This window comes from Macrosteles quadrilineatus, unplaced genomic scaffold (genome assembly GCF_028750875.1).
Source record: "Macrosteles quadrilineatus isolate MER2022 unplaced genomic scaffold, UCM_ALF_1.0 Scaffold_7__1_contigs__length_78375512, whole genome shotgun sequence".
Classification (NCBI taxonomy): Eukaryota; Metazoa; Arthropoda; class Insecta; order Hemiptera; family Cicadellidae; genus Macrosteles; species Macrosteles quadrilineatus.
Window position 1 is genome coordinate 73,532,849 of NW_026542600.1, and position 23,156 is coordinate 73,556,004.

Below are 23,156 nucleotides of genomic sequence, written 5' to 3' on the forward strand. Positions count from 1 at the left end.
CCATCATGCATACAACAGCGCTTCAATATACTAAATTATTTATTTTTTTAAGTTCTACAAAACGGTTTAGAAAGAAATTGCAAAATGTTTTGTTGATAGGGTCAAAAAAGGGAAAACCCCATTTTTACCCCATAAAACCCCCCATAAACCCCCGTTCCCATGGTCCGATTATGCTGGATCGCGAACTCGCTCGAATAAACGTAGGTTTACAAAATTGTACCAAATTTCATCAAAATTGGATAATTTTTGCTCGAGTTATCGCGCTAACGGACACATATATAAATTATATTTGTGTGACTTTGAACGGATGGTGTTTTTGGCCTCTAGGGACTTCAAAATGAAAAATTAAATCGGTCCCGGGTCCAGGTCTTACCATGAGAACTACGGTAATAGCTTATTATTTGGGAAATTCGCTAAAAACTATTATTTGTATTGAATTGGCGTTTACTACTTAAAACCATTTGCGAAAGCTTTTATTTTTTCAAATATCATATTATCTAACTTAACATCCAGTACAAATCAATAAAATTATGTTGTATGTACCTGCATTTTACTAATTTGCGGGTAAATATTTATGAAAATAAGGTATATTTTCTGCTTCTGAGTAAAGTTTTTTGAAGTGTTTGTGGTTGTATTTGACTTAAACATCCAACTATAGGATTTCAATGGCAGTTATCAAAGCGAGTCTAGTGCAAAGTAAACATGAAATGTCACTTATATTATTTGATCTGGAGTTGGACGCGAAAGAAATTAATTATGGAGTAGTTTGGGTACGATTCGAGTATTACTACAACCAATGTGCTATGATATTATATACATTGGTCATAATTTATAAGGTTTTTTAAACATAGGTACTTCAAACTTTGGATCATGGTTTTTTAATATCATCAAAGGAATTTAAGAAATCATAATGATTAAGCGAATGACCAGCGCATAAATGTTCTAATTTGATATTCTTGCCACGGGGCTTCGCCATACAGGCTTTTTAAGGTGGTCTTTCTCTTTTAAAATTGCCCCTTAATTTTAGATTTTAACTGGTTAGGCATAATTTAAGTTATGCCAATTGGTTAGATTAATAGTATTTAGGCAATGCTGCACAACTAGTCTAATACTTTCTACAGTTTTAACCTATGGTTATGTTAGTGTGATCCATAATGAAGGACCTCTTATAAAATAGCCTGATACAAGTAAGATGTTAAAGAGACTGCGCTAGAAAAGTTCTCTCTTAGAACTATCTTACAAATAATCCCGAATGGCTTTGGTAATGCATATTAAAATATTTTTTTTATATTTAAAATATGAAATACATGGGAGTATTTCTAAAATGAATCTCCTTTAGGAAATTATGCATTTTTTGTTCGCTGAATATATAAAGGAATAAATAAATAAGTATGAATTAATACAGTTAAATATGTAATATAAGTATGAGGAAGTAAAATAATTTTTTTTTATTAATACTTATTATTTTCGTTTACGTGATTGTGTTAGTAGTAGACGCGTACATATGATTAATACTTGCTACACTTTATTGATGACGCATAATATATTGAAGAACTATTTGGATTAACGCTCAAAATATCGTTTTAACCACAACTCTAATTTATAAATGTTTGTGAATTAATGTTTTTATAGGCCATTTTTATAGGCATAGTAAGCGATACAAATCGCTTTACTATGCGTTTTTTATGTTGCTTTTAAAATTCGCACTGTTTTATTAATAGAATTTAATAATAGTTGTGTGTAAAGACAGACTTTCTATGGGTTTACTAGTATAATATCACGTACATTTATACACGATGCTAGGATAAATTGGTGTACGGTTCAGTCATTTGTTTAATGTACACAAATGTACTTATCACTGACGAAACTGTCCAGTAAATAATTTACCACTGCCAAACTAGAAGCTACGGTTAAAAATAATCCACTTGAACTGACTTCTATTGAGGATGAAGTAATTTAATGCAAGCTGAAGCCCATCCCTTTAAGTTAAATTAGTAGATCAACCCCCATTTAAAAAGAAAAAGAAAATATTTTACTTCTTCATACTACATATTTAACTGTATTCATTCATAATTATTTATTTATTCCTTTTTATTCATCCTTTACATTTGAATGGAAATCTTTAAAATATTAGTTCAGTTCTGAAATGGCAGTAGCTAACTATAATTACAGTAATAGGCTACTATTTCAAAATTATTATTATAATAATAATTTTGTGTTTTACTAGTAAAAAATCTAAAAATTAGGTGGGGTATACAAATCTTGCTTACGGAACTATACAAATTATTTAGAATAGCATATTATTCACTATAACTGTTGATCATTGGAATCGCCAAGACCAATAGTCCAGTCTAGTAGTCCAGTAGTAGTAGTATAAGTAGTCCAGTAGTGGTAGTATAAGTAGTCTAGTAGTAGGTCAAAACCTGTCTAGTGTAGTTATTGACTAGACATTTTGTAGAAAAATTCACTGAGTTGTTATTATCTTTGTAAAACGTAAGTAACCGGGAAATCAACAAGTTTTGCAAAGTTTCGGTTCTAGCTTGTAGATGTAGACAAATGAAAGATGTATCTGTGAAATAGATAGTTCTTAGAAAGGTATTGAATATTTACTATTTATATAATAATATTTACTATTTATTTATTTAATATTTATTATTTTATATTATCAGGTATCAAAAGAAGTGTAGTGGGAAATGTTGAAAACAACACAAAGGTTAAAAATAACAACACCCTATAAAACTCATCTTTAACATTTGTTTCGAAAAAAACATACTTCGTAGAGTGGGATATATAAACCTACAATGATAAATGTGTCAATTGCATTTTTCATCCCTCGATTACCGGTTGTCAACCCAGGATCAAAGATTTGGTTTAGTTAGGATTTTCGGGCCATATTCTGATACAGCTATTGAAAATAAAAACTACTAGTTGTACAAACGTCGAAATTAGGAATGCCTACTATGGAACTAAACTATTTTTCCAATGCAATGACACACAAACATGTATTGTGGAAACCTTTCATTCACGGGACAGTTAATTTCTGAATTAATTCCCATTGGACTAAAATTGAATGAAATGCACTATGTAAACAATACAAGAAATGTCATTTTATACGAATTTAATAAAAATTCTTAGGCGACACTAAATTTTGTCAAACCTGTTATCTTTATATTTTTTTAATCCCCACCTGTATGATTTGAAGAGTTGGGTTTCTGCGATGGCTGTTGAGACGCCGAGGCCACAGTATCCATGTTGACACACTCTCAAAATACTACAACACTCGATACTTTCCGCACCGAAAAAAGCACCTGATAAAACTGAGCGATCTTCATAACACCGCGGTCCGGGTGGTCTCCTCCTGGGATTGTTGGGGTGTTGTTCCGACGACAGTGGTGCGACGCGACGTTGCGGCCGTAAACAGAACTACATACTGCCTTATCGACTCAGACAACGTAAATATAACAGTATATTAATATAGCAAATCAGCAGAATAAGCGAATTTCCATTTGCCTGATTTGATTTGCACATAAATCTATTTTTTGTACTAATTATTTTTAACAAGTACCTAGGTTACTGCTGGAGGGTAATAATGTGTGTTTTTATATTATTAATAGCTTAGTATAAAATAAATAGATGCGCCAGGTTTGAAATATATCCATAAACAAGCAAACCAAAACAGTTTACTTCTTCTCCATATGAATAACATGGGAATTTTAAACTTTTTGAACTTTTTGAACTTTCTCCGTAAAAAATAACCGCACAAAAACACTTCAATATACTAAACTATTTGTTTTTTTTAAGTTCTTCAAAATTGTTTAGGAAATTTTATGTTTTGAGGGTAAAGCTTAGAAACCCCCATTTTTACCCTCATAAAACCCCCCACAAAACCCCGTTCCCATGGTTCGATCATACTGGTTCATGAACACTTTTGAATGGATGTGGGTTTACACGTTTGTGCCAAATTTCACCTCGGTCCAGAATCGATCGAACCTACAGCTACCGATACCAAGACAATTTATATGTCTTCCAGTAACATTTAGTGACTGAAGGTGTACATTATAGTATGTGTTTAAATCAATATCAAACTAATTATAAATCAAGAGTAAATAAAATGTTTGTATGGCAGGGGCGTCATTTGGGGGGGCAGGGGGGGCATTTGCCCCCCCCCCTTGGATCCTGGGCTTGAGAAAAAATATACTGAACTAGCCAATAGACAAATATTTTCTCCTGTCAAATCCTAAAAAGCACAGCAGACAAAAATCTGGACCATTCTTGTACAGTAATTTGAAACAAAAATTATTATTGTTTTATTTTCTTAGATAGCACATTTTGAGTGTACATAAATTAGTAGTTTTGTTATTCATTTACTTTTTCTGTTTGGTGCTGTACGATAAACCACTTACTTCTAGTTTATATACCGGTATACAGTATACATAAAAATTCAGATTTTTTAGAAGCATTGCTTTGTCATTTACTTTTATGAATTATTCAAGCATTAAAATTATACATGTGTATAAATTTTACGTAATTTTTTTTAACATTGTAGACTACCAATTTAATATAGTTAAATATAACCTTCTGTACTTTTGTGTCAAATTATTTTATTGGTGATAACATTTGATTTGCTTTTAAGTTCTTAAATACTTGTATTTTATAAAAAAATAAATAAAAATAAACTGTTATAAAGCTATAGGCTATGAACAACCGTATTCATTTCTAAATGTTGTACAAGAGAAATTGGTCATGAATCTAATAACAAACATAATATTAATACATCATGGAACTATTGATCACGTTTCTTAGATGACTAACTTACCAACATAAAATTATTGTGTTTCTGTCTGTTGTCAATAATTATTCTTAGTTTCATTAATTTTCAGCCTAAATTTAAATAAATTTGACTCCTATTTTTTTTTTTTTATTTGAAGCGTTTTTGACAATTAAAATAAGCTTAAATCCCTCTTTTTTTGTTTAAAAACTGCAAAATTTTCCCGGACCCCCCTTGTTTCCATACCCCCCATACCCCCCGGTGTTTGCCCCCCCCCCCCCAAGGATTTGGTGAAATGACGCCACTGTTTTATGGTAATACAAATTATCAATTTTTCCTTTACCAACGCCGACATTACGTTACAACGCATTGACATACAAATGAAATGTATTTAATAAATGGTACCCATGTAAAATAACGTAAAAGATTTTGTAAGATTAAAGACGAACTAGATGTATGAAAAAAGATTGGTAGGCCTAGATGTATAGAGATTATGTATGAATATTGTGGATGAAATTAGTTGTAAAGTTTAATAAACCAATATATTTAGGCATGACCATTTTGGATATCAGTAAAGTAATAATGTATGATTTTCACTATAATTATATGTCAAAATTTAAGAACAACAGATTTCTGATGACAGATTCTTTAATGTATCCTATAGTTACAGAGGACTTTTACAAGGAAATAGAATGTGACTTGCACTATTTTGATACCTCTGGATATAGTAAAGACCATTTCTTATACTCTGATCAAAATTAAAAATGTTACTGGAAAGTTTAAAGATTAATTAGATGGTCATATTATGTATGAATATTGTGGTTTAAGTTAAGACCAAAGTTATATTCTTATATTCCTCTAAAATGGTTAGAAGAAGAAGACAAGCCAACCTTAGAAGTTAAGAAAGTGAAGTGAGTAGGGTGCTAATTGTTAAACATCTCCATAGACACCAACATTATTTAAACTGTCTTGCAATTGGACAAGATTACTACGATGCTGTCACAAGAATTAAATCTACAAACCACCACCTTAAAACCAAAACCTTAACAATGAATAAAAAAGTGCTATCTTTTGATGATGACAAGAGGTTTATTCTGGAAGATGGCATCAATACTCTTGCTTTTGGCCATTATAAAATTGATCAAACATAAATCTATAACTGGCATTATTCTTTAGTCTTTCATCCTGTCTATTATTAAAAAGCCATCTTTAGTTTTATCCCAACATCAGAGAAAGAGATTTCTAAATAATTGGCTAAATTAAACACGTCATTACCAACATGATTGTTATACACAATGTCTTAAAATTTCAATCGTCTTGTTAAGATAATATTAGGAAATTTACATAATCACATAAATATCTGTGTACTTTGCTGCAAGATTAACAGATTAACGTCAGAAATTATTTATCTTGCTATTGAATGTGAGAAAAATATAATCTTTAAATGGATACCGGGACATTGCTTTATGACAATGACTAACAATGAGTTAGTTGATAAATTAGCAAAAAAGCAATATCAGAAGGGATCTCCTTACAAGACATACAAATACCAATCGAGGATTTTAAAACCCACAGGTAATCCCATATCACGTGAAATTATATAATAAAACTCTCCTGGAAACAAACAAGGCAAATGGTACAAAAAATCCAAAATGAGTACAAAAATATCCCCTGGTTTAGAAACACTAAAATGAATTGATACGATCTTATTAACATTTTTAGAGCTAGATTTGGACACGCAAACGTAAACAATAGCCTACATAAAATCAAAAAGTATTTCACACCACGTTGGATGACTGCACGGTCGCACGGATAACAAAGTTGAAACAATAGAACACGTATTACTAAAATGTCCACAGCATAGTTACGCAAGAGTAGCATATGCTTTAAAAAAATAATAAAAAAGATAACCGACAAAAAGTATGGACAAGTTATCACTTTGACAGATCTAATGAAGACCAGAGACCTACTAATTGTTAAACGCATTCCTTCGCATGATCAAAATACCTCTTTAGAGAATACAAAAAACAGACTGACACCCAACTGACACACTCAAAACAAACCTAAATGTTTCTCCCGTGTGTTCCTGGCTGGTGGATTCTTCATTCCGCGGTCCTATCCTCTTTCGGGTTAAGGCGCGACCTACATTGGAAGCGGAATTTGACGGTCTGAGCGGGTCTGGGCGGGTCTGCCGGAAACAAACACATGTAGCGCTGTCTCTCCTCCTACACTGACACCGACTGTAGTGGTGTAGTTTGCCGGGAGGGAGGAACGGGTCTGTGCTTGTCGGAAACGAACCAAAATAGGCGCGACCCGGGGCGCGACCTACATTGGAAGCGGAATTTGACGGTCTGAGCGGGTCTGGGCTGGTCTGACCTGGTCTGCCGGAAACAAACACATGTAGCGCTGTCTCCCCTCCTACACTGACACCGACTGTAGTGCCTACTACTAATCAACTAAACTAATCAACAAAAAGAGTTGTAAAGTTGCCTAAAAACACAACATTATAAACAAATTGAATTAACAAAAAAGTTAAACAACAAGATGTTGAGTTTAATAAATTTGATAATAAAGCAAATTATTTGTGCTGTGTGCACTGTGACTGTGCAGTGTTGGTGAGTTAAATAATCCCCAGAGCCCGTGAGACTGGCTGCAGTGTAGGAGCGTCATCCCGCTCCGCTTCCGGTCTGAAGAGTCGGGTCTAATGGTCTGGTCGGGTTGGCTGATCAGACAAAAATCTGCTTCCAATGTTGGTCATGCCTTAGGAAAGTCTGCTTGATAGACCCCAAGCAGTGAAGACACTCAACCCTGACCTTCCTCAAAATCCCATCTTACCATTATAAATATCCCAATGTTTTTGAAAAACAAATTACAAAATAATAATGACCATGTGAATATTAACTATGTTAACAAAAACTATTGGCAATTGTATAACCATGCAACTAACAAACTGTTCATTTGAGATGACAATACTAACTCGAAGGAAGTAACCAAAATGAAAAAGATATGTGTAAAATATTGAACCACGCGGCTGCATTGTTATTACAGATCAAAGCCAGCCATTTTTGACAAAATAGAAGGAAAAAAGACTGAAGTTGAAGTGAAGTCGAGTCGAAGAGTCGAGACGAGAGTCGAAGTGCGCACAGTGAAGTCTCTCACTCACTCACTACACTACTACTAACTTTACTACACTTACACTGAACTGAACTGAACACTACACTACTCACTCAGACAGAACATTACAACTGAACTCGAACTGGGCGAACTGTCAGAATAGAAAGAAGAATCAGATGAAGTGACCTGCTTGTTGTGGTCTAATAAATTATTACTTTTCGGAATACCAGCTACTATCTGTATAACTTGTTAAGCTTTAGGTAGTTAGTAGACCTTAATAGATGTTGTGTTGAAAGAAACAAGACGTAAATTTACTTGTGGCTTACTAATTTCCATGATATTCTGTCCCAGCGCTGCGCTGTTGTGATTGTAGGCCTACTTTAGGTAGGGGCTTACCTATATAATTGCTGCCAGGCATATTTCCAGCAAGTTTGGTTGGTTAGGTTAGGTTATGATAGTTTGATTTTATAATAGATATATTTAAAAATATCGATTACTAATCAATATTTTCGATTCGATAGTTTCAATCAATATTGGCGTAGCCCCGTTAAGAAACTGTACCCCATATTTCTCTAAGCTCGTGCGTTGTGATACAATAGATGCAATATGATGCATTTTTTCAATCTTGAGGAAATCGAAGCACAAGGGATTACTCCCTTGACGTATTTGCAAGACAGTCCACCAGCAGTGACCACAATTTCCGGTTCGGATAGTCTTCCTCAGCCTTCAAATATTGACAATTTGGATGAATTATTAGCACAAAACCTTGTACCGAGTAGTGCTGATTGGAATCCACTAGCCCCCTTTAATGACGAGGAAGGAAATCCACCGCCCTCATGTTTGTTAAGGATTAAGAGGTAAGAAGCTACAATCATAACCTTAGCTAATGATAACCTAAGTCACTCTTGTTCATAGATTTAAGTTGAGCACCCATCTTTGCCTGGGAAAAGTAGATATTCCTCAAGAATTCAGTCTTAAGGTTACCTATCAGTTTTGTCTGGGTCTATCTCCGGTTCATGGCTTATGTAGAATGCAACATAAATATAGGCTAGGCTACCGGTAGGCCTAATCCTTCTACCAATGTTTTACACATCATCTGTCAGTTTTTAATCTTAGCTTTTTGTTATGACTAATGTAATTAGAGTAGGCTAAAATTTCCATTGATTAGAATTACAACACATTAGCCTATTGTGTATTTGTTTTAGGGATATGATGGCTATCTACCACGAACCACCTCCAGGTATTCTAGTCGTGCCTGATGATCAAAATATGACTGTTGTCCATGCTCTCATCACGGGAGCTTTTGATACTCCTTATGAAGGAGGGTTTTTCTATTTCATCCTCCGATTCCCACCTGATTATCCGATCAGGCCTCCCAAAGTACGTCTAATGACAACTGGTGGAAATAAAGTTAGATTCAATCCGAATCTTTACAAGTGTGGAAAAGTGTGTCTCAGTATTTTAGGGTGAGTTGTCCATACCCTAATTTCGTAAAGTAAGTATTTTAATCTGTTATCACTTCTTAGCCTAAACCACCATCCTAATTTGCCGTGATAACATTGACCTCAGAAAGAGTATCTACTCGAGAGTTGACCAATTTATTCACTTTAGAAGCCTAAACAAGTTTTAAAATATTGGTAGGTTATACGTATTGAGGATTAAGTTACATATTTTTGTGAAAAGATACGGTGAAGGTCTTGCAATAGCCTACTTGAGCCAACAGCTTACTTGTCTGTACCAAGTTCAATGATCAAACTTAGATTATTGATTTAAGATTTATCCCTTCAAGACAGGATTTTTTAACTCCCGTCAGATGCTGATAAGGAAGGTATTTTTCTCGTTATGCCCTTTGATGATGTTTGGCATAAGTAATAATGAAATGAAAAACGTTTATTTATCCCAAGAATTATAAACTAAAACAGAGAGTAGCTATACAACATAACAGTACAATATTTCTAAAATAAAATTAAATTGCCTTACTTATGGGTTAGGCCTACATGGGCAGTTGCCTGTGCGTAGGCCTGGCTGTTATCAGTCTAAGCAAATTGAGGGCACACACTAAAATTGGGAAGGTTTTAAGCCTTGTTAATTTCACTTGATTGTTTAGCGGATAAGAGAATGTCGGCGACGACAGCCAAAGCCAGTGCAATCTAAGGCCCCTATTAGCCGTGAGCAACATGTGGCGCAGCTAGTGGAGCCGCCGGTGTCGGACGTGTAGAGGGGCATGGAGTCAAATGGTGCCTATTAGCCTCGGGGAGACCGGTAGCGCCGCCGAAAAAGCTGCCCGAGGTGTTGCCGGGAGGGATTTTGCCCGGCAACATGTGTCGCGACCGTTTTAGTGTCCAGGCAGTCGGGGGGCATTGCAGTATGGAGCCTATTAGCCGTGGGCAACATGCGACGCCACTGACTGCGCTCGCATGCGTTATTAACGTGAAAACGAAGCCTGTCACACAGTCTACATCGTGGTTTGAGTAGATTGAGAGAGACGTGCCTCGCCATATTGCTGTTATATTCATTAGTGACTTCTGTTCACTTTATTTACCCAGACCTTTTTAACAGTGTATTCTTTCCTTTTTGTGTCATTAGCGTTTTTAGTTGTCTTTATTTTAGATAAACAATGTCTAGTGCTAATAGTGACGTACAAATTGTGGATGCAGTCACTCAACGTCATGTTTGACACTAGAGTGTTGTGGAGAATTCCGCTGTGAATAGTGCTTGCTAGGATAAAATTCTTTTTAAATAGAATTCCAAACACCTGGGAGGGGGGGGGTTATCAACTGGAGTTTTAGGTCCATATTCACAACTAAATAGTTCTCTAGAGGGTTCATGTCCTTCCAAAGTAAGAAACTTCCATAGTTAGGCCTATTATGTATGTAAACAGTACCTACTTCTAACTCTGTCTTACTCGCTACGATCGGGAACAGCTGTAAAATATCGAGCAACTATCGGACAATGTTTTGTATACAGTCCTAGTTCGATATAGTTAGCCTACCGTACCTAATTCGTCGTCATATGCCACCACCTACTAGGACGCGTAATGACGGACATAATCTCGTCAAATCCATAATCAGCAAAAAGCAACTCGTCACTCAAAAAGCAAAGTCTTTTTATGAGTGATGAAGTAGGCTCGTCAAACCACATTGAAGGGCTAAATAGAATTTTTTTAAGTAGCTGGACTTGAAACAGGAACCTGTAGCCTATAACTGTCCATCATGTTGTAGGACTTGGAGTGGACCAGCTTGGAGTCCAGCACAGACCCTCTCTAGCGTCCTCATCTCCATACAAAGTCTTCTCACCGACAAGCCTTACCACAATGAACCAGGATTTGAGAGGGTGAGCTTCTCATTTGGCCAATCAAAACGCAGGGATCTTGGATAAGTCAAATGCCAAGGGATCAGAACAAAAATTTTAATTGTTTAGTAAAAGGTTTTTAATGTAGGGTTTGAAGATTTAAAATTCAACCTTTCATTTGAATTGTATTGAAAACACATGAATTCAGTGTTTCTATATGACGTTTACTTACCAATCACTTCTAAGTCTTGAGTAAAGGCGGGTTTTCCTAGCTGCCGAATTATGCGATTGTATAGGGCTGCTTGATTTTGAATTTCATCCGAGTTGTCTAGTGCTTGTGTTTATCTTTTGGCAAGGGCATTTTCCTAACACTGTAATATTCAACTGTGGAGTGGGTTTATGTACCAGTTTTTGTAGTGTCACGTGGCGAGGGGTTGTTCAAAGTCTGTTACCAACCCCTCGCTGTAATGTATTGATTCAGTAATATCATGACAGTGCTACCTAAATGTTTGTATATAGGCCTAGTTATGGTTTTTTTAAATTGCTATTTTGACAAGTTCGAAGCTTTGAAGCATTTTGTCTAGTAGTCGGGAAAAACAAGAATTAGAAAGCCGGAAATCAGTATTGAATATCATAATGGTCTTGAAAAAGTCAGGATTTTGTCTTTATTTTGTTGTCTCGTACAGAAATTTTATGGACCATGTAAAATCTAATCTCAAAATTCATGATTTTGTCGCGATCGCACAATACGAGGATCGCCTTTCCGTGACAAAGGGAGGCGATGATGATGTTTAGATGGCCCCAGGAGATGTTCATGAATTTGCCGTGGTCTCGTAAGACGACAATGATGTTTCCATAACTGGGAGAGTCGATATTGATGTCTTCTTGGTTGCAGGAGATAATCAGAATTTTGCCGCGATCACGGGAGGTGATGATATTGTCTACATAACTGTGAGAGATTTTCATGATTTTTCCGCGATCGCGGGAGAGTGATGTCTACACTCTACACGATTGCTTGGGTTTAAATTTGAGTCTCCTGTAATTATGTAAAATATTGGTTCACATCAATATTGATTGAAAACAAATTAATATTGACAACTCGAGGTGAGGTTTATATTCAGGAGAATATACTGCTAATTGAATGTAAGTCTTCCTGAAAGTACGATAATGTGCTTAATTTCTGTCAAGTTATCTTGGATTGAAAAAAAAGGTTACCTTACGCCTAACTGTAACTTGTACTGAATTTATTATTGGTGAAGTTCTATTTTTGTACAGATAAAGATTCATTCTTATTACTGGTAGAATACGATAATTTAAGTACAGTTATGATTGATCTGATAAGATAATGGTGTATTCATAATTTAGCACACTGCAAAATGATAGTCATAGCAGAAATAAATATATTTTAAATTGGACACTAGGCTATCTAATATTTTTATTAAGATTTTCTCCATTTAGGCCTAAGTATAATTTAATAAGTGTGAAAAAAAACTGTTTTTTTCTTTTATTTATCTGCAATTGTAAGTTGTAATAATATACATCATAATACTCATCACACATCTTAATAATAAACTAAATATTTAATTGTTATGAAATAGGCTACTGAAAAACTATTTGTATGTATTTTTATTTATACAGGGAGAGGCAATGAAAGCGCCCCAATTTATAAATAGAACAAATTCAATACTATTTACCCTATGGACAGGTATAAATAGCACATCAACACACAGCTTATCTTTTGCCTTTTTAACCTAACAAAGTAAATTTTTCCATTTCTTGAAAACAATATCCTTTATGTGACGTCCTTGTCCTACTTGACATTCCTTTTCAATCATTTGAAAAATACCATTGAAAACTTCTTCCAACATTTCTTCGGGAATCACTTTAGTTTCTTGGAAATTCAAGAAAATCTCTAGGGCAACTTTGAAAAAACCTTAAATTTCAAGTAGCTTATAGGGAGAAGACAGCAAAGAGCCAACGTAAAGCTTCCAACAACGAAAGCATTCTGACAAACCTCTTTGGACTTTAAGTTTCTGCGACTCACACTCTTTCAACATTTGCTGGTGTACAAAGAGTTTTGCGGCACCCACCGATTATTTTTATGGTTTAAGCTGTTATCCTTAATCATTTTACCCAGTTCCCTATTGTTTTCCAATCTGGAACAGCGCCATATTGACCAAGTATGGAATGTGGTCCAAACAATCTCTGGGTGTTTGCATAAGAATCACTATTTTAAAAATAGGTTCCTACATCAAAATCTCAGTGTTAAAACCCTCAGGCACAATGTTTACTAAAATTGCATAGTTTGATTTATGTTATAAGCACAGCTGTTCATTCTTTATTGCTTTGCTTAAATGAAGTTTCAATTTTCAAAGAAAGAAAATCGGGGTGCTCTCACTGCCTCACTCTGTATCTAAAAGAACAACTTTTACCAAAACATATAATTGGATTTTAAATAATAATTAATTGTTATACAGGATTTTCTGAAACTTTTTTACTTCAAAAATGTAACATCAAATGGTACATACGAGTCTAGGTTTTTCTAATGAGTTGGATCTTTTAGGAAAGAGTACCTGGAGATGTAGCCCGGTACAATGAGATAATTCAACACGAGACGCTAAGAGTAGCTGTCATCGGTATGTTGGACAATGACTTTGCCATCAACATGCCAGCTCCTCTGATCGAAGCTATGGAGAAGAGCTTTCTGCAGTTCTTTGAGTCTTACGAAACCCTCGCACAGAGCAAAAACAGGCTCACAGGCACTACAATGAATGTAAGTATTTGCTGTTTAGACTCCACTTTACCTCCTTGTCCAGTTTAAAAATACTATAAATATTCGGACACTGAAACATTTGGAATCAATGATATGTAAACAAAAACAAAAGATACACCTTGGGTCTAGAAACCAAAGAAGTTATAAGACCAGTACATTATATCTCTCTTAATGTGTTTACCCTCAAATGGGTTTGCACAACCAGCGAATAATTTAAATCATATTTTACGCTAAACAAAGAAAACAATAATTTTAAATACGCCAACACAACAAAAATTATTACAGGCGAGTTAGTAGGTTAGGCAACATCTTGAAATTTACATCAACGCTTGAATATATGAAAAATACTGGATAGGTAATTTTGTTACCCATGGCTAACTCTTCGAGGCGGTATTATTTTTAATATACACTGGAATCTGCTACGGCTGTTTTTTATTCAAAAAGAACCAAACTATTCTCTTTGGTGTTAGGCATCAGCCTTAGTGCTAGTAATCTTTCAAAATTTGTACACCCAATATTTGAGAATGTTATGGAAAATTAAAAAATAACCAGAGAGTTATTAACTGGAATTTAAAAGATCCAATTCACAGCTAAATGTTTCTCGTAGGAGTTCACAAACCTATAATGGTTTTCATGTTTGAAAACAATACATCTGTCTCTGTCGTACTCACTATAATCGGGAACAGCTATAAAGGAATTAGAAACTAAAGGCCAATGTGCCACAGTCCTAGCTCGGAATAGTACACTAATTCATTGGCAGACGCCACCACCTTCAGTGTTGCATCATTACGAGAACAACTTGTCAAACGTAGCAGTGCCTTTTTAGATGTGACAAAGATGGTTTGTCAAGTGCAGAGGCAGGTTTTGTGTGTACCTTCATTTGTTTCGTAGGCTAAGGGAAAGGATGAACAAAGTTATTTCTACTTCGGTTTTTGTATCACTTAACTTTCACACAAACTTGGCCTATTTGCGTCTTCAGTAAGCTGGTACATGTGACACATTTCGAGCTAAGTGACAGAATGTGGAGTGGTAATTGGGGCATTTAAAAATGTAATGTTTGCTGCCTGCATGTACTATATTGTCATACACAAAAATTATTGTCAGCGTCGTTGCTCTGCCCTAGGAGGATTAAACATTAAGGAGTACACACGCCGGAGTTTCATTGAAGCCAGCGCTGCCGTACTGAAGAGGTGAGAGGCAGCCCTACTCTCCCCCCACGCATACTGCGTTCTATGGGTTTTGTGCCAGCTGCGTTAATGACATTATAATTAACTTACGCTGAATAGTGTCTAGGGTTGTCAGCGACCGGGAATTCCGAAAAAATCTGGAACTATGCGTGAATTTTAACCGCCGTGAAAAACTGGGAAATATGTGTGAAAATGGAGCTGCAGCAATAATTGCATGAGCGATATTAGTTGCCTTTAAAGCCTTATCATTGTTAAATGACTTTCGTGTTTGTATAATTGTTCTTATCATTATTTTCAATGTCTTTGGTAACATATCTTCGCTTCCTGATGAAATGTTTTCTTTGGTTGGTTATACAGAGCAATCGTAAACTCGGTACCTGATCTCATGTCGGATAATCTTTGCTGCAGTCTCTACTATTCTCATATTTTCTTTCTCAGAATTGCTGTTCTTATCAGTGTACCAATTCGATGATAAAATATTGTAGGCTGTCCCTGTAAAACAAAGAACGTTTGGCTTTCCAATTTGTTCAGCAATGACAATCTGGTCACAAAAATGGTTTTGTAGCTTTCTTTTCAGGTGTTTTTCGCTGTATGTAGGTTCATGTGGAGCGTAGGATTTCATGAACTCGATTAACTCCCTAAAGGAGAACTGACATTCGTCATTATTTTCCAAATATTCACAGAGTACCTCAAAAGCTTCTTTCTTCACTGAGTTTTCTGGGCGCCAAGCGTTGCCTGAAATTTGTGTGAAAGTAGGCGGGAAATTTTCCAGACGACTGAAGTGTGTATAACATGCACGATGGTATCGAGCCTTACTGGCAACTAGGTCAATTTCGGTGTTGACTCTCAACATTCCTTTGTCTGCCCAAGTGTCAGAACGCTGCAAAGCCATAGTCTTTAAGGATGAAACAAAACTAAGCGTTGTAACGACACTATACGGCACTTGGCGTTCTGGATGCTTAAGTTCTTTAGAGTTAATGTCTCGTTCACAAAACATACATTGACGTTTGAAGTTGAATTCACTGAGTAACGAGCGGACATTTCGCTTAACAGGTAGTACATGCATGCACAGGGCATCAGGGCAATGCGACGGGTGTATTCCTTTTATTCAGTTAACATGCATCACTACACTGTTCGAGTGTTTGATTAAGTCAGGAACTCCATCATTACGCGTTTTACCATACACTGACGTATTATGTCAATGCCATATAGTTCCTTCCATGATATTTCAACTAAAACTATAACAATATCAAAGAAAGCGTTTTGTGTTGGTTGTGAGGGGTATTTTCTGGTTGACTACAGCTGACTTTAACTCTTCTCATACTAGCTACTCATTTAATCAGCTGTTACCACATAATTTAGATATAGGCTATCAGCATTATATTTAACCAATTCCAATGACTAAGCATAGTTAGTGGGTTGCAAGAAATTTCAAAAGGGTTAATGGTTTTAACAAGTCCATTATGGAAAAAGAGAAAAAGCTTCATTTTGTAAATATTTTGTAAATTTATATCATTGTTATGGATATTATTTTAAGGTTAATATAAATAAAATGTATGCTTAGAACGTATTAACTCAAAATTTAATTATATATTACCCTCATACATGAGTCCAAAACATTTAATTTGAGACACAAATAAGGCCTTTCAGACAATTACTTCAAACGATATAGCAAAAAATCTAAATTTCCAAGATGGCGGCTGTTCCCCAACTGGGATTACTCGGGACATTGTTCTGAACGTTTCAACCAATTTTCAGCCTGTTATCAACTTTGTCCGGGTCATAACCTTACTGGATATACTCAATAAATTAATATATAATGCACAGGACTAAAATAAATGTATATATATTATTTTGAGAAACTCTTAAGGAACACATAAATTGTTAATTTGTAGAGATAGCCTACATCATAAAAGTAATCATATGTTCAAAGTCCAGGGCAATTCTTTTAACTTGATCTTCAATAGTAAATAATAAATAATAGTTTTCACAGAAAATATTTACATAATTTGATAGGAAATTTAATTTACTTTAAGAATGCCATCAGTGAATAACACATGTGTTTTAGTTTAGCGGGAATTTTAATTTTGAAACAGTGTGCATCGCTTTTTTGCCTATCTCTCCCATGTTATAGTGGCGGCTTTTTGTCACTCTACGGCTCCGCGTGCCCCTCTAGTGTTCTGCTAAAGCTGGCTTCACCGTAACATGTATATCCCTATTCTTGTGCCCTCTCCTTAATCTTAACCCTCCTAGGCTCTGCCACTCACAGCTAGTATTGTGACTGGAGCTTAACAATAGTATAGTTTTTTATTGGTTCTTACAATTTGTCCTGCATAAACTGTAAGACATTTAGTTGAATCTGTCAAATGTGTTTTAAACTATCCTACCTTACTTGTCACAAATAATTGATCCGCTAACATCACTGGTTATTATTTACTATTCTCTAGGATCCCTTTGGTGAGAGACGAGGAGTCTATCAGTACGGACAACTTTTACATCGACTGAGAGACATTTACAACCGACTGACACAAAAGAGGGTGGAAGAGAGTGTTTCTTCTTCTTCTACTCCAGATAGCAGTGATTGATTGTGTATTCTCCTGTAAAGACTAACAAAAACATTACACTTTTATGTGATAGAATAGTTATCTTTGAGTCTTATACGTTTTGATGGAAAACATAACATTTCTTCGAGTAGCTTTTTACCCTCCCTGTTGCAGCAAACCTAAGTACTTGTTAAACTAATGTTATTTAAATCCTACTAATATTATGAATGAGAAAGTTTGGATGTATGGATGTATGTATGTTTGTGACAAGTAAACACAAAAAATACTGGTCGGATTGGGCTGAAATTTGGCATGATGATAGCTCACATTCCCGATTAACATATAGGCATATTCTTATCTCAAAAATCCTTTTGGGCTCCACCCCAGTGGCTCTGCTGTTCCCCATGTTAACCTTATGAGTATTCATATTTAAAGGGAATTAAAGAATTTAGCCAGCTGTTTCAACTAAAAGAGTTGGTTCTATGATATGCAAAAGCATAAAAAATTTATAAGATTTACCAACAGGGTGCAGCACTATTATTTTTTTCATTATTTATGAAAACAGCTAATTTGAACTAAGCAGCAACAAAAAACTGTGATACACAATGAGAACTGTCAAAGTGGGATTGTTTACAGTTATGTTTATGTTTTTAATTTCATGAATAATTTATGATATTTTGCGAATTTTTAAAATCTATCTTTCTCTATTGTGTAGGTGAAGTAGTAGAACATTATGGCTATGGTAGATGTGTAATACTATCGCATACCGTAAAATTGAGGAAGCAAATTTTCTCAAACCGTGTTTTCTCACATCGCAAACGCAAAGATCGGGTATAACTGCAATAAGCATTTTATACTTATTTGTCAACCCCGTACGAAGGACGGGTACTCTGCTAGTAGGGAATAAATGTGATATTTTTAAGGAGACATTTTAGTGTAAATCCAATCAGGCAAATGGAAATTTGCTTAGTCTGCAGGTTTGCTGCGGCGGGGGGTATTTCATAACTCCAAACATAAAGTATTTTGATGACAGCTGATATCAAAGAAACCTGTTTCCCAAGCTCTTGATTTTCCCTTACTCTAAATACATTTACTATCCTCTACTCTCAATCAATTGGGGAATTCCTGGGTCTCAAAAGATTAAATTAACTTTCATTTAGCAAGCTATCGTAATATGGAAGTTAGTACTATTGTAGGTATGTAGCAAAAAACTAGGTTTTAATTTTGTACTATCTCAGTAACTTAAGAAAAGAACCCAAGTTTCCGTGCAATTTGAAACTGACACATAATATAGATTTAATTTGCTTGAAATGACAATTTGTTAAAATCTGTCCTTAATAGGTAGTTGTGTTAAACATATACCTTAGACTCTCAAAGTTCAATACAAGTAAGGCTGACAGTTAATCAGGATTCAAATATTCCAATAAATCAGTTTTCCTAGAGTCAGTCATAACTTAACCATGCATCCTTCAGAATGATGGTAACGGCAGATAAAAGGCTACTATTGCTGTCGCCCTGTAAGTGTAGTATTAAACAATTCAACACTGCATACAATGCAATGCATTAATTAGCAAAGCCCAACTTATCTTCACAAACCAAACAACCGAGGGCATTAAAAAGAGTGTCTACAGTTACAAAAATGCCACATAAGTAATTTTATTTGTTCGCTACAGAAAATAAAAAATAAAAACAACGGTTTTTTCCAGAAAATTAAAGGCAGGAAACTGGCGAAATATCGTCTTACAAATTTGTTATTTAATCAGTTCATTTAAGTTAATATTCCATTTTACCAGTCCAGATTTTCCAGAGTGCATATTTTTTTATGGGAGTCTACGGTACATGACAAAAGATTCTTTTTTTGAAACATTTATACTCCATTAGTTTTAAGTTATTGTTTGTAACGTTAAAGTGTACAAAGTTTATTTATTTAGAACTGAAGTTGGCTTTGTGTTTATTGTGTGTAATATTTGTAATTTAGTACTGTACTTTTATAATGCATTCATCACTTTGATAAATAGTTTAAATTTATCAATGCATACCTTAACAGGGCTGGCCTAGAGATCAATTTCTGTGTATACAAATATTTATTTTGTAACTTATTTGACTTGAAATCTGTCTTTAGTTGGTCAAATGCTACGTCATGGTCTGCTTCAGTTGGTTTTCCCATGTATCAACCAATTTGTAGATAGATTATACATTTAAACTGACACTTTTTATCAATCTACTCTGCAAAGAATTATGTTTGTACCTGTTTGACTCAAACCTCTGATTTTCTCTGATAAACTACCTGTAGGCCTACTCCATCTCCATTCAAAACAGCTCCTTACTACAGATTTAATTTATAGACTGCTTGTATTATGAAAATAGATTTTTAATGACTTATAATTTTTATCCATTCCACTGACCACTTTACAAATCAGTTGCATCATAAATGGCAATGTATCTATTTTTTAATCTTTATATTTTTATCTGTTTAACTAAAGGTTAAACATATTATTAACATATTTAAAAGATCAAAGGGTGTATGCCCTTGGATAATTTAATAACTTGGCCAGCCCTGCAAGTAGTTATGACTTAGTTTCATTGTTCCATTCAACTAATGAAGTGCTATAATTCATAATATATTGTTACTTATCATTAACTTTAAGTTATGAATCAAGAATGTATTTGACCATTCACCAATTACATGATATCAGTCTCGTCATAAAAATTATAAAATGTTGTAAATAAACATAAGTTAATAAAAGATTAGTAGCCTACAAATAAAGATAAATCTTATGTTAACATTTAACTCCAATCCAGGGTGTTACTGGTCAATGCAACTTGTATAACTGGAACTTCTTGTTTTACTTGTATAATACTTTGTTTTTATTTAAATCTGAAAGGGTGTTGTAAGGTAATGATTATTTTACCATTTTACCAATCAGGGTGATGTATTTATAAGTATCAGTAGTATTGATGTCTAAGAATACTAATATGCTATTTCATTGATCAAGTTGAACCCGCCTTAATAGACTGTGGCTTTAAAAATCATCAGATATCTGCCATAGAGAGAAGGTAAATGAAGAATTGTTTTGCATACATTTAATTTTGACTTTTTTCTCAATTTTATTAATTTATACAAATCATACTGTTAGATAAGAATCAACAAAACCATGAAACGCCTCTATAAGCCCATTTTTTGGCTACTTTGACCTTATATAAAACACTGTAATTTATATATGTTTTTGATGAGGATATTTTTTACCTCGCTATTTATTTAATTCTTATACAAAACATAAATATACAGGGTGGCTGAAAAGTAACTTGCACCCCCACTTAACTCTTTAACTATTTGAGATATTTGAAATCGGTTTGCGGCAACTTGTTTGAATATGAAGGGCTACAATAATTATGGTCAGTTTTGAAAATTTTGCCAGCGGGGGTAGGGGGTAGCTCAAAATGTTCAAATAGCAAGTATAGTCGAGTTTGGTATCATTTTGTAGATCTTGACGAAACATAACAATTAACATAAAGTAAATAGACATCGGACCATTAGTAACGAAATGGCAGTTCAAAATTACTTTAAATAACCATTGTCTCAATAATTTTTAGCTGCCATTTTGTTATTAATGGTCCGATTTCTATTTTCTTTATGTTATTTGTTATGTTTCGTCAAGACCTGTTACATGATACCAATCTCGACTATACTTACTATTTGAACATTCTGAGCTACCCCCTACCCCCACACCCCTAAGGGCAAAATTTTCAGAATTGACCTTAATTATTGTAGCCCCTTATATCGAAGAAGGTTGTCGCAAACCGATTTCAAATATCTCAAATGGTTGAAAAGTTTAAGTGTGTGCAAGTTAATTTTTTGCCACCCTCATGGTTATTTGGATTTGAAACGTTTTAGGGCGCCATTTTGTTATTAGTGAGCCGATTCTGGTTTTCTTTATGTCAATATTTTTGTTTTGTCAAGACCTGTAAAATGATACCAAACTCGACTATACTTGTCATTTGAAAATTTAGCCCCTCATATCTAAGAAGGTTGCCGCAAACCGATTTCAAATATCTCAAATGGTTGAAAAGTTAAAGGGGGGTGCAAGTTACTTTTCAGCCACCCTGTATATGTGTGTTGCAACTGTTAAGTATTCTATTCCTCATACTGTACTGTTATGTGTATAACCTACTTAATAACTACTGTACTTGTTAAGAGTTTAGTAATTCATATTTTGTACAAACAATGGTATATTAATGTATTTTTCCTACAAATTGTTTAAGTTTATTCATTGTTGACTCATACAATGTGAATTTAATAAAAGTTTATTAGAAAAAGTTGATTAATTACAGTTTATTTACTGTGTTTAGTAATAATCACCCCCTACTATTTACTTCTTTTGATGGCATCCTATATAATGCATTAATTTGAGCATGTTAAATATGCTTTGTGATTCAGGAACAGTTAATGGTGGAATTTATTTACAGCTAGCTGCATGGCAGACTTTAACATTCACGTCATGAATAAAACAATTACATCTACAGTATATTCAATGATTTTAGTCATGAGTCAGATGAATATATTTTACCTTGCAGTTTACTCCAATTCGTCTAAGGTCCATTTTAGTTTGGAGAGAGTCCTAGAAATGGATGAGATAACACCTTGTTAATAGATTTTTTTCAGTTTTTCGTCTGTTCTCTGTACTGCCTCAGCTAATTAAGGATTGGCATATTCTACTAGCATTAATTAAAAACACCATTGCGTTGGTTGGTCTATGCTGCTAGCTAGAGGTTCTAGATTGGCAGTTTCTCTTTCACATTTGCAAGACAATTAAAATATCAGTATTAATTTATTATGTTGGAAAGCAGGAGCGTTGCCACTGAAATTTATTACAAATATAAATTGATTTTAGGCAGCATGAGAACAAGCACCCCACAAATGTAGATAGTTATCTCACTCACTCACTACACTTGTCTAAGTCCAGTTTGATTCAATATTTCATCAGCCTTTCAATAGAATAAATAATACATATTTTTATCAAAACTAAAAAGATTTAGGTATGGGAAACATTGAAATTTTAATACTTCATCCAAAATCATCGGTAACATACCAACGATATCGATGTTTCGAAAACATCTACTATCGATGCTCATCTCATCCCTACAACAGCTACATCTAAAGGGGGTTATTCTTAGACGCTCTCTTATACACAATCTTTTCACAATTTTAAAGCTGTAGATAGAAACAGAGCGCCGTTAGTCGTTCTGGGAGACTGGTGAGTTAACACAGCAGACAGCTATTTCCTCTTTTCCCTCCACCGCACCGGTGCAAGATTGTATTTTAATAATTAATTCATACGCTTGGCTCATAGGCACTATGATCTGTAGAGTAAGTGAGCCATGCCATGTGTTTAAGAATTACATATTTTGAGGCTCAATAGTGTCTATGATTTGTAGTGTAAATGAACCCTAACAAAAAAAAAATAAATGTACCAACTTGT

General features: G+C 34.6%; 1 protein-coding gene across 1 annotated transcript; it reads left to right on the forward strand.

The window, feature by feature from the left end:
* Positions 1 to 8,053: 8,053 nt before the first annotated feature.
* LOC128998712 (ubiquitin-conjugating enzyme E2 Z-like) lies at positions 8,054 to 21,919 on the forward strand. Its single transcript, XM_054424963.1, has 5 exons — positions 8,054 to 8,739; positions 9,088 to 9,348; positions 11,104 to 11,215; positions 13,737 to 13,946; positions 17,581 to 21,919. The coding sequence occupies exons 1-5, from the start codon at positions 8,489 to 8,491 to the stop codon at positions 17,716 to 17,718; spliced, it is 972 nt and encodes a 323-aa protein (XP_054280938.1). The 5' UTR covers positions 8,054 to 8,488; the 3' UTR covers positions 17,719 to 21,919.
* The last annotated feature ends 1,237 nt before the right edge of the window (positions 21,920 to 23,156 follow it).